General features: G+C 43.9%; 1 protein-coding gene across 1 annotated transcript; it reads left to right on the top strand.

The window, feature by feature from the left end:
* Positions 1-2,038: 2,038 nt before the first annotated feature.
* On the top strand, positions 2,039-12,618 carry LOC124696462 (peroxisomal fatty acid beta-oxidation multifunctional protein-like). Its single transcript, XM_047229193.1, has 19 exons — positions 2,039-2,334; positions 2,455-2,526; positions 3,190-3,252; positions 3,348-3,404; positions 3,521-3,588; positions 3,688-3,769; positions 3,880-3,935; positions 4,344-4,464; positions 6,304-6,485; positions 6,674-6,760; positions 7,352-7,526; positions 7,666-7,787; positions 8,036-8,202; positions 9,088-9,342; positions 9,919-10,100; positions 10,233-10,354; positions 10,474-10,622; positions 11,067-11,205; positions 11,298-12,618. Exons 1-19 carry the CDS (start codon positions 2,154-2,156, stop codon positions 12,510-12,512), a joined length of 3,495 nt encoding a protein of 1,164 aa, XP_047085149.1. The 5' UTR covers positions 2,039-2,153; the 3' UTR covers positions 12,513-12,618.
* The last annotated feature ends 473 nt before the right edge of the window (positions 12,619-13,091 follow it).

Raw genomic sequence — 13,091 nt, forward strand, 5'->3', positions numbered from 1 at the left:
CGGTGGAAGTAGGCCGGAAGTTTCAGTCAGCGGAACTTCCGCCCTACTTCCGGGCAAGTTCCGAAAACAGCAATTTGTGTTACAGAATGTTCCAGTATGGTTTTCGCGTAATTCCAAAAGTAGGCCGGAACTTCCGGTCATCGGAAGTTCCGCCCTAGTTCTGCCCACTCTCAGTCCTTCAGCTGCTCTGGTGCGAAAGCATCCAGCCGGAACTTCCGACCCTTGTGGCCGGAACTTCCGGTCTTACACAAAAACGTCCATAACAGTCAGATCTGAAGCCCCACTCATATAAATAGCTTTCTTCTCCATTGGGACAAGTTGCTCAATCATTGCACAAGGTCATCCACCATTAGAGCCACTTCAAGAAACACAAGTTTCACAAGATCTCCTCCAACCATCCAAAGCTCTTGATCTTTGGAGATTCGAAGGAGAAGCCCCCGATCTACATCCTCACCGAAGCGATTCTCATTTCCCCCTCTTATGCTCGAGGGCCCCTTTGCTAGTGTTCCTCTTTTGAGAAACCCTAGTTGTTTGTAGTTGATATTGTTCTTGTTCTTGTTGTTGTTACAGATTTGGGAGCCTCCAATTTGGTTGTGGATGTGTGCCCCAAGAATCTTGTAAAGGCCCGGTTTCCGCCTCGAGGAAATTCCTTAGTGGAAGTGGGCTAGGCCTTCATGGCGTTGCTCACCGGAGACCTGAGTGAAGCCTTCGTGGCGTTGGTTTGACTTTCGTAGCAACCACACTCCTCCAAACTAGACATACCTTCTTGCAAAGGAAGGGAACTACGGGAATCAACTCCGTGTCTCCGCGTGCTCCACTCTCGGTTACCACTATCCTATTATCTCCCTATATATATTGCGTAGCTATATCTTGCTTAGTCGTTGACCTTGTCATATAGGTAAATTCACTTAGTTGCATATCTAGAGAATTTACCTTTTTGTCAAGCCTAAATTGAAAAAGAACTAAAAATTGGTTAGCATCTATTCACCCCCCCTCTAGGTGCAGCATACGATCATTTCACATATCGAATAAGTACCCTAGGTCCACAGGAAAGCAGTAAGCCCATGGACTCGAAGCTTTGGAGGCCCAGAAGGTTGGAAGCTTTCGGATTAGGAAAATAAAGTTGCTATAGGAATTTGTATCAATATAGGAAAGGCCCAACGCTGCCCGATAGTTTGTAACTTGTACGACACGGAAAAGTCTCGGCTTCGCCTCTTATATAAAGGGGAAGCCGAAGGAGAAATGAGGGATCGAAATCATTGTAACCTAGCCACCGTAATATTGAGTTGAGCATCTTTGTTCGGTTTAACCTTCGAGATCTACTTGCCCTCTAGTTCTTACGAAACACTAAGTCTACAATATGTAGGCATTGACGAGTTAATCCCTCGTCACAATCTACACTACCTAGCATGTCGGATCACCCACTCTTCTCATTCATCGCCATCAATCTGTGTGTATCTTCCTCATTTGGAGATCGGAGATACAAAGAACCAAACACCTGGATCATGACCTTATCGAACTTACAGACAACTTCAATCATTTCATCTTCACCAATGTGAAGATACTCGTCAGCGGGATGCCATATGCAAGCACCGCATAGCTGCGGAGATTTTGTGATTAGGGCTGAAACCCATGGTGCGGACAATATTTCTCTGTTGAGTAAAATAGTGAGAATTACTCTCCCAAACTTTGACAATCTGGACCAAACAAGAACCATAAATAAGCGGTTATTATACGGGTTTTGGCGGATTTGCGGGATCTTCTAGGACTGTATTATGTTAGTATGTGGAACCTGAACTGCCCTCCGTGTGCTCGGTACCTTTTCAGTTAGCGGACGGCGTGGATCCAAGGACTTTGATGAGGCATGGACGGTGGAGATGAACCTTAGTTACCGTTAAGCTTAATTCACTATCTGTCATTTACCGAACACAAATTAAGTTGACTGATTACTGTTTATCTTCCTCGTTTTCACTGTAAGATGAAAACTCAGCAGATATAAGCCAGAGGTGGGAACGAGAAACGCAAGAGGGGAAAAAGCTTTAGGTTAGGGTTTATTGTAGCGTACCGTAGGTAGGGTTCGTCCTCCCCTCTTCCCCGATCCGACCGAAATTTAGCCCCAATTAAAATCCCTAGTTCCTCGAATTCGATCGGGTATGGCTGACACCCTCCTCCTCCCTAGTCCCCCTTCCCTCCTCTCTCCGATCAATCGACCCCCTCGCGTCTCGCGGCGGAGTCAGCCCATGGCGGCGTCCATCCGCGTCACCATGGAGGTCGGCGCCGACGGCGTCGCGCTTATCACCATCTTCAACCCGCTATTTGAACTGGACCCCAAGAGTAACGCCCTCCACCTTCTCCGTCCCTCCTGGTCTTGGGGTTGATTCCTGTTGCGCCTCTTCCTGCTAATCTAATGCTTCGTGTGCGCCGATTCGGTTCGGTTCGCTTTTCCCCGTGCAGTCATCCTTGGACTCAAGGAGAAGTACGCGGAGGCCATTGATCGGGACGACGTCAAGGCCATCGTGCTCACGGGTTTGGTTTGATGCTTTGTCTGCTGTGAAATTCGTTAAGCGCTCAGCTAATTTACCTTGTGATGAAAGCAACATTGTTCAGGTTTTGTGCTGATCCCAGTTAGCAAAATTTGGGGTTATCCTGGTATGGGTTGTAGGATGGTTGTGGAGCTGTCTCCGCCATCCTATCATTTCAATTTTTTTTTTGTTTTTTGTGCTGAATCCCAGACAGCTTATACATGCGTTGCTTCAGTTTTGTTGTTATGATGCTAGCGCTTGGCTGAAAGTGGGAATCTCGCTGAAGTAGTTAGCTGTAGTAGAAAGAGGGCTGTTGCTTGTTATAGATCATAAGAATGGGCATACGGTAATCCTGGACGTACGGACAAAGTGGCTTACGGAAACCATACGCGCTAACGTGGACTACCTTGGTTGGTTCAAATTTGACCCCCTCCTAAATAACCGGGGCTGACTTTGGATTTCTGACCCTACTATGTGAGTCCGTAAGATTTTTTTGTAAAATATTTTTGTACGTGTAGCATTACTCATGGGCATATGGGCTTACAGGGTTGTGCATTCCAGGGAATGTGGGCAGGGGCTTAAAAAATAATTCAGCTCACGAAACCTACTAGTATTTCTGATACTTGGTGTACTATATTATTTTATTTATTTTTCTGAAAATATGTAGGCTCCGCGGGGAACTTTTGTGGAGGCTTCAATATCAATATCTTCAGAAAAATTCATGAAACTGGTAAGAGGTGCCTTCATGTACATGGTTGGCAAATTGATCGTTCACAGCCTAGCTTTTTAGGACAGTATGTTTTTTTTGTTCTTATGGTTTTGCAGGAGACACGTCATTCATTCCTGATGCATCTGTTGAACTTGTGTCAAACATGATTGAAGGTTTGGTATTTTTTTTCTTTCTAATTTTTTCATAGTATCATTTGTCTATAAATGAGGGAATACGTCTGATTTGTAGATCATATCTGGGTCTGATGTAAAAATATGTTTACATGCAGATGGCAAAAAGCCTTCCGTTGCGGCAGTTCAAGGCCTTGCCGCTTGTGGTGGTCTAGAGTTGACTATGGTCTGTCATTTTTGTTGCCTGTCCTTCTGAATTTTTTTACAGCCGTTTTCTTACACTGTACCTGGACCTAAGTTCTGTTTACGGCACAAAAATAAACAGGGTTGTCATGCTCGGATAGCTACCCCTGAAGCTCAACTTGGATTACCAGACCTAAGTCTTGGCTTCATTCCTGGATTTGGAGGTAGGCAACTAGGAATACATATTTTTTGACAGCTTGAACTACCGCTCTTATTTTGCTTGCTTCGTATTGGGTTCTGTCAAGGATCTCAAACTTTCTTACTTATCATGTAGGTACTCAGCGTCTACCGAGGCTTGTTGGTCTACCCAAAGCAATAGAAATAATGCTGGTGAGTCTAATCTATCTTATGTGTAAGTTGTTACGCTCTCCTAGCCGCGTTAGATAAACTTCGTGTCCCAAGTTGCTTGACATATGCTAAGTAAGTTCACCAAAGAACAATGTATTCATTCATATTCAACCCAGATAGTAGTAAGAGTTCAAAGAACAATGAATTTTGGAAAACTAAAGCATAAATAAGAATCTCATTTCAAACTGTAAATGCCCGGTACATGTATGATGTTTTTTTGTTGAAATCTATGTATGCTGTATGTAGCACCGAACATGTCAGGCACCCAATATTTTTTGTTGAACAAGGAGTGCGTATGTAATGATCATCTTCAAATTAGTATCATCCTATCTTCTTTATCACTCGTATCATGTTCGATTATAATTAATGCATTCACAAAATTTGCTTCAGCAATCGAAGTTCATCATGGCGAAGGAAGCAAAAGAATGTGGCCTTATTGATGAGCTTTGCTCCCATGATGAGTTGATAAAAGTGTCACGCTTTTGGGCTCTGGAGATTGCAAATTGCCGTAAACCTTTGTTATGTGGCTGCTAGGGTTTGGGAGGAAGAGAGAGGGCTGCGAGGGCGCGAGAAGGCCGGCCGGGGGCCTTGCCCACGGCCGGTGGCAAGAGAGAAGGGATTTCCTTCTTAATTCTTGCTTGATTAGATTGATACATCTCCTTTCCATATATAGAGAGGTTTACTTGACTCCCAAGCAACGCTTACTTGACCCCCAAGCAAACCATAAGACTAACGGGCCCAGGCCCATGACGTACTCTAACACTACACCCCACTCGGACATGCAGCTCGTCCTCGAGCTGCAACCTAAACAAACCATGACTCGATGCAACACAACCCTAACACATAAAAACGAGCCTTTTACATCTCGGCTTGTTTTATTACTCTCAACCTGAAATAGACCGAGACGCTTTATTGTTGACCCCCGAAAATAAAGTGGACACCATCCGCCCGTCGGACGTGCACCTATACAGCCCACCTGGATCCCATGGAAACCAGCGGGACAAAAGGAGCCCGCGCGGCGGCCGGCGGCGGAATGCGGTGGTGCTACGCGGTGCGCTCCTCGTCGGGAACACCATGCCTTCTCCCCACCGGATGACCGTTGATGGTGCAGACTTTGAGGTCGCTGCCCGCGGGAACAACAGCCGCACGCCCAAGATCCCCGACGCAGGGACGAGATCGAGGTCCGTTGCGCAACGAAGCGCAACTTGGAGGAGCTGCATATCACGCATCTCCCGCACACGCCGACGCACTAGGAGGCCGCGCGCAGCAGCCTGCAGCCCTCACCGCCGCCGACACGTGGCCGATAGCGATCCAAGCCGGAAGCGGTGACGGCGACGAAGAGAAACGGACCTGGTGGAAGGGTATCCCGGGCTGTGTCAATGTAGAGCCCGGGGCCAAGGTCGCTCCCACACCGCCGAAAGGCAGGGACGGCGTCGGTGGCGGCAGCAGCCGCTGCTGCGGTGTTGGTGGCGACGGCAGCCGCTGTTGCAGCCTGCCCACCGAACGACAGGGACAACGTCGGTGAGGACCGCAGCGGCGGCGTTGGTGGCGGCGGCAGCGGCTGCCGTTGCCGTAGCGTCCCGGTGGGGAAGAAGGCGGTCGGCTGCTGGAGAAGAGGGACCACCGGCGCTGAGGTAGGGCCCGGCCCGGAGATGGTGGACAGCCGGCAGCGGGGACCGCAGCAGCCCGGCGTCGGGTGGCGGAGACGACAGCAGTAGCGTCGGCTGCCACAGCAGCAGCGGCTGCCGGCGGCGGCGGCCCATAGGGACCGGCCGAGGAAGAGGCGGATCTCCCGGACAGCAGTGGTGAGATCGCGGAGGGCTGCGGTTATCTCCGCCGGGGAGAGAACGGCGGGGACGTCGGAGTGCGGCGGCGGCGGGTGGGAAGAACTCGGTGGAGGGCTGGACATGATCGAACCCGGGAAAGCCGATACCAAGTGTTATGTGGCTGCTAGGGTTTGGGAGGAAGAGAGAGGGCTGCGAGGGCGCGAGAAGGCCGGCCGGGGCCTTGCCCACGGCCGGTGGCAAGAGAGAAGGGATTTCCTTCTTAATTCTTGCTTGATTAGATTGATACATCTCCTTTCCATATATAGAGAGGTTTACTTGACTCCCAAGCAACGCTTACTTGACCCCCAAGCAAACCATAAGACTAACGGGCCCAGGCCCATGACGTACTCTAACACTCCGGCCGTGGGCAAGAGAGAAGGGATTTCCTTCTTAATTCTTGCTTGATTAGATTGATACATCTCCTTTCCATATATAGAGAGGTTTACTTGACTCCCAAGCAACGCTTACTTGACCCCCAAGCAAACCATAAGACTAACGGGCCCAGGCCCATGACGTACTCTAACAACCTTGGATAAGATCTCTTGTCAGGACAGATAGGCTTGGTTCACTGTCTGAAGCTCGTGCTCTATTAAGTATGGAAAGACATAAAACAAATAGAGTTGCAGCAAACATGCCACAGCACCGGGCCTGCCTAGATGTTATTGAAGAAGGCATACTACGTGGAGGCCATGCTGGTGTTGTGAAGGTTTGAATTTCCTATTTGTATCTGTACACACAATAAAATTATATATGTGCTTCTCTTATTAAAACAGCTAGCTGAGCATCTCGGCAGAACTTCAGGGATTAGACTAAACTTATTGTTTCACATGAGAATTGTTTTGTTGTTTATTACTCCTTATACATGTGTTTGGTGAATGTACCAAAATACTGCAGGAAGCCAAGGTTTTCAAAGAGTTGGTATTGTCAAAAACTTCAAGGGCACTTGTCCATTTATTTTTGGCCGAATGTTCTACCACTAAGGTTATCCTCAGAAGTATAGTATTACGTTTGCCTTTTTTATGTTATTTTATAAATGGTTACAATGCATCAGTGCCTACCTGCAACTCCTTGGTTATATTTATTTCTACTATCAGTAGAACTTTTTGAGCTCTGATAAGACAGAGTATCTCTTAAGAGATAAGATGAGATGCATCCATACTGTCCATCACGGGTAGGGGTAAGAAATAGTTCATTTTATTTTATTTTGATCTCCATAAAACTGGAAGGTATAATTAATTTACCTTTACCTTAGTAATTACTATAATCCCATTAAAAGAAAAACAGATCACAGGCTCACAGCTAGCCAGTGCCTAACTTCATATCCATTTATTTGTTGAGGTGTTATTATTTTTTGGTACTAAAATTATTAATATACTATCATGCAAACAGACTATTTTGCTGAATATATTTTACATGATCTTAACTAACCATCTAACCAGACTACATTAGAGACTATATTTACATCAAAGCTAAATTGCTGCAAGGACATCATTTGATGTCTCAACTTTTGTTTTGCCTCCTTTGGTTACTTGTAACCTGGTGCACTTCTGAATCCTATAGTTATTTTTTTAGGTACCGGGTGTTACTGATATCCGACTCAAACCTAGGAAAATAACAAAAGTGGCTGTTATTGGTGGTGGTCTTATGGGCTCTGGAATTGCAACATCCCTTCTAGTTGGCAATTTATCTGTTGTCCTCAAGGAAGTAGATCCTGGATCTTTGCAAAGGGGGCAGAAAACAATAGCAGGTCAATTTTGTGAAATCACTGCAGTATTTCTTGGGAATTTCTTTCCAATAGATATTTGGATTTTTATTTCTTGTTGGTATTGAAATATCAAGTTATTATGAATGTTGTAACTGAACAACACTGATGATCTTCTGCACAGGAAATCTGGAGGGCCTTGTCAGAAGAGGCTCATTGACCAAAGATAAAATGAGCAAGGCGATATCTCTTCTTAAGTGTTCATTGAATTATTCGGATTTCAGTGATGTTGATATGGTTATTGAGGTTGCCCTCATATGCTTTATGATTTAAACAAGACAAATAGTTATGCAAATGTATTTAGGGTCCCTCTAGTGCGTGGAACAAATATTCTTGACATTGTAATGCAGCAACGAATCTTATGATGGTTCGCCTAAAAATGATTAATAAGGAATTTTGATAGATAGTTATGATGTGATTATGCAATCTATTACATAGTGACATAGCACATTTGCCTGTTAGGTTCTTACACACCACATTATCTTCTTTTGTAGGCTGATATTGAGAAGGATCCTTTGGCGAAACAATTAATTTTTTCTGACATTGAAAAAATCTGCCCATCAAATTGCGTATTTGCAACAAATCTGTCCACCATAGATTTGAAGCTTGTCGGCGAGAAGAAAAAATTTCAAGATAGAATTATAGGGGCTCATTTTTTCAGGTTTGTTGTTTCTTTCGGGATATGATTATAGCACTTCCTAAAAACTAGCAGTTTTCCAACTTAAGAAGTTTACTTGGGACTTATGCATCAAGGTTACTGAAACACATGGCATCAATGAAATTTGTTAACACTTAACAGGACCATCGAACTGTCAAATCCTTGACAGCATACATTACCAATTTAGCTCCATGTATCTAATTTACCTTGTGAAAGCAAACTTGTTCTTCATAGAAGGGAATTTCATGGTTATGCACTTACGCTAAGTTTCTAACAATGAAGTTGCTAAGTGTGAATGTGCCACCTTCACATGGAAGTTCCCTAATATAAAGTTACAAAATGTGAGAGAGGGTATTCTTGGTTTCCGTTTACTGCATGATAACTTTTTCTGATGTGTCATCTAAGTATTGAGTGTTCTTTATGGAACAACTGTATACATAGTCACGATAACTAGTTTATTATGCAAGTTTGCTCGAACACAATGTAGGAAATAACTGAGCAAAACCTTTTCACAAGTTTTTTTTTCCTGAAGGTATATATCAAAAAATAAATCATAAATGTTCTTCCAAATGGATAACTATAATAAATTCATGTAGGAAAAAATGTATAACCAATGGTTATGCTCTTTAATTAATTGAGTAATGATGTGGCTGATTGCTGTTTGATTTAGTTTAGTTTCAAGCTACATACCTATGACTTCATAAGGTAGTGCTGTTGCAATATTTTCTTATAAGTGTCTATTTTGGGAAGTTATGAGAAGCTATTTCTATTGAATGTTCAAACAATTTTTCGGAAAGTATGTTAAAGACAAGGGATAATGAAAATAAAATTCTTGAAACTTAACTTGCTTACTGAGAAGGCGCCTTGCTAATGTTATGTTATTTACAGTCCTGCTCATATTGTGACATTGCTTGAAATTGTCCGCACCGAGAAGACATCGCCACAAGCTATCCTTGATCTTATAACACTTGGGAGAACAATGAAGAAATTCCCTGTCGTGGTTCGCAACTGCACAGGTTTTGCAGTAAATCGTACATTTTCCCCTTACGCAGAAGGTGCTCAGCTTCTTGTTAGTCTTGGCATTGATCTTTTCAGAATTGACAGAGTTATAAGCAACTTTGGCATGCCAATGGGACCGTTTCAGTAAGTTCTTTGACTCTGTTTTCATCTCCATGTGGAATTATGGTCAATGGTCTCAATTTAAGTTCCTTCTGTGAATAAACAAGCAAATGTTCCCATTAAACTATGGACAATCTTTTCCTATTTCTTGATGTAAATGTCCAGTATCCTGCATTGTTTGTTCACTTACCTAGGCTAAATTAAATGCAACCCATTTCATAGCAGTTTTTGTATAACGTTATGGTCCACTATGAGCATGTAGTTATGGTAGTAGTACTCTAGAATAATTGTATTATATGTGAGCAATCAAATAATTCGAAGTTAATCAATGAGATTCAAAAAGATATAGATCAAGCATTATTTGCTTTAAATGATATTGTATTATATGTTAAATAGAATTTGATGGCGAAAGCTGTGTTCTGCTTTACCAACCATGTCAATGTCAAAACAGTTAACTGACACTCAACAATCTTAGGAATATGCTTGATATGCTTCAGCTAGCTTGCTAGAATGTACAGCGCATTGCTCAGGGATCATCCACTGACTGTTTCAATTTTTAATCATGATTTGACATGAGTAGCTGTTTTCATTACCCTACAGACTGCAAGATGTAGCTGGGTATGGAGTAGTCTTGTCAGTAAAGGATCTCTATGCGGCTGCCTCTGGGACACAAAATTTGAACTCCGGTATAGTGGATTTGACGAATGAGGATGGGCGGCCCCTTGGAGCACAGAATTTTAACTCTGGTCTAGTGGATTTGATGAATGATCATGGGCGGCAGGGTATGCTTCTAAACCTTCTTTTGCTACAGCTATGGGTTACAGTAAATAGGACGGGATGAGACTACACAAATAGTTAGTACACCATTTCAGTATATACATTTTTCACAATTGATTTTCTTTGGTACTTTACAGGAAAAAGATATGGAAGAGGCTATTATCTTTATGATAAGGGTGGGAAGCCAAAACCTGACCTTAGTGTTCAACGTGTGATTGACGAGTACAGAACACAAGCAAAGACAATGCCTGGTGGAAAGGTTTCTCTTCCTTTTTCTAACTGGCGGCGACATTGTTTGTGCATCTACTAAAAAATGTCGCTCTGTCTCCTTTGTTAACGGAAGGTTTTCCTGATATTTATACATTGACTTGCTTGCAGCCGGTTGCGTTATCAGATCAAGATATATTGGAGATGATCTTTTTCCCAGTCGTTAACGAGGCATACAGGGTGGTGCAAGAAAATGTGGTGATCAGGGCTTCTGATCTTGATACTGCGTCTGTCCATGGGATGGGCTTTCCCAAGTACAGGTAGGCAGTTGCTGCTTATCTCTGACTGTCCTAAATCCTAGCGAACCTGTCACCTGTGACAATCTGCATTCATTCAAAATACGATTAAACTAGATATATGAGTTGAGACTCTACATCTGGTTCTGATACTACAAACTTATGAACATAATTTAATACTTACGTAGGCTAGCATTGCCTGTCTTATATCAGAATGGATGTAACACCGATTGGTTTTAGGTTAGCACTTGAGGCTAGTGAGTTAGGTCTATAGCTGATTATTTTTCAAATCGCCACATTCTGGCCTTCTCAATTAGCTTTAATGATACTCAAGCACTTCTCAGTTTAAATATGTATCTGCAACCTATAGTTTACCTAATGTAGGGTACAGTTCCTGTTAGTTGCAGTCCTCTGCAATGTGGTGGTTACTTTGGATTATTAAATTTAATCTATATTCTAATAATGAAGGGGTGGCCTCATGTTCTGGGCTGATACGGTTGGAGCATCTTATATACATTCAAAGCTCAGCAAGTGGGCTGAAACATATGGCGATTTTTTCAAGCCATCATCATATTTGGAGGAGATAGCAAAAAGCGGCCTATCACTGGTACACACTTGCATTCCCCCTCTTTGTGATGGATTATCTTCTTATCCTAACTATATTGAATTACTTACATATAATGTTAACACATATTCAAGATGCCCGGTGATGCAACAATCATGGGCGATGCGACAAACATGGACGATGGCGACACGAGAGCTGCCTCATTACCATACCACGCCATCTTTGACATCCTCTCCAGGGTACCGTTGAAGTCTGTGTGCCGATTCCGGTGCGTGTCCAAAGAGTGGTGCGACCTCATCTCCAGCCACTTCTTTGCCGCTGCCCACAGGTCCCACCAGGGCCCGCTCCTCATTGACGCTGGCTCCTTTGAGGAAGAAGAGCCTGCGGGAGGACGTGACATGCGGCTCATGGACATGGAGGGCAATATCGTGAGGGTCATCAAGGGAGCCGGTGGCTATGGGATGATGTGCAACACGAGCCTCGACGAACTCATATGTGTCAGTGGACCCATCTGTGGCGGCATCCAGGTGGTTGATCCGGCCACCGGGGAGGTACTCAAGACCTGTCCACAGGTGGACGTGGTAGATCATGATGCATATCCTTTCGTGGCCGTACGGTACTACTACCTCTTCGGTTTTGGCCGCGCCACCCCGTCTGGTGAATACAAGATGGTGCGACTGGTCGGCGGTGGCACATGTGAGGTTTTTACACTAGGAGATGATGACAGAGGCTGGAGAATAGCACAGCCACCACCAAGCATCCTAGTATCAGATCAAGGCCCTCCTATCGCTATTGATGGTGTCCTGTACTTTATGGAGGGAGGTGTCAGCGACAATTTGATCTGCTTTGACTTGGAGAGTGAGGAGTGGAAGCCTGACGTGATAATAGGACCACGGATGTCTGATCACGAAGAGGCTGGTTGGGAGCGTTTAAGGAGGCCTCTTCCAATCCGAATTACAGAGCTGAATGGTTCCTTGTGCATGGTTCAGCCAGTCCTCTATGATATATTTCCGCGCAGGTTTGACCCCAACGGCCCATTCAGCAACATATGGATACTGGACAAGTCTGATAAGAGAACTTGGAGCAAAGAATACAAGATACTGATTGCCCCAAGAGCATGCTGTTATATGCCGTTGTGGAGACGCGCTGATGGGAAGCTGCTCTTGCACTGCTCCTTTGATGGAGGACAGTCGTTGGTACTTCAGATATACGATCCTGGCACAGGCACGTGCTCAGATATGGTGGGACAACCTGGCAACCTGGCCGGTAGAATTGGGCTTTGCAGCTTTCGCTTCCGTAAAAGCAAGATCTTTAGGCCTTTTTGGAGCGTTTCTCACTTTTTTCTTTAGAGCAAGATCCTTAGGCCTTCCTTGTTAGACGTTGGTTTATAGATTTTCTTCTAGTCTTTGTAACAGATCTGAGATTGGTGTTCTTAAAATCTGATTTCTATCTCAACGGTGGTTCCTCTATGATGCATTTTTTCATCATGGTTTGCTTCTGCAGTGCTTGTACATGACTCAGATGGACAATTGTTTTGTCCATTGTCTGAACATGATCCCTATTTTCCTTCGGGGATGGAGATGTGTTCTTGTTGGTAAGTCGACCGAGTCTTCAAATAATAGGTGTAGAACATGTCAAATAGTCTACTCTAGTAATTGGATCAGGATTTCTAGTATTATGTGTAGCATTTTTCTAATCATAAACTTATTCTTCAAATAATCATGCTTGGATAATATAACAGCAATTTCTGACCCGAGTTGCATAATGTATGAGTTTTGGATCCAACATATTTCTCATGAACCTGAATATTGGTACTGTGTAATTGGTACATTGAGGAAAAGATGCAGATCTAGTTAATTAAGGCGTTTTACGTTTAACCTCTGCTAATTTTTACTACATACTACATATAACCATCATTGTAATATGTA

The sequence above is a fragment of the Lolium rigidum genome, chromosome 1 (genome assembly GCF_022539505.1).
Source record: "Lolium rigidum isolate FL_2022 chromosome 1, APGP_CSIRO_Lrig_0.1, whole genome shotgun sequence".
NCBI lineage: Eukaryota > Viridiplantae > Streptophyta > Magnoliopsida > Poales > Poaceae > Lolium > Lolium rigidum.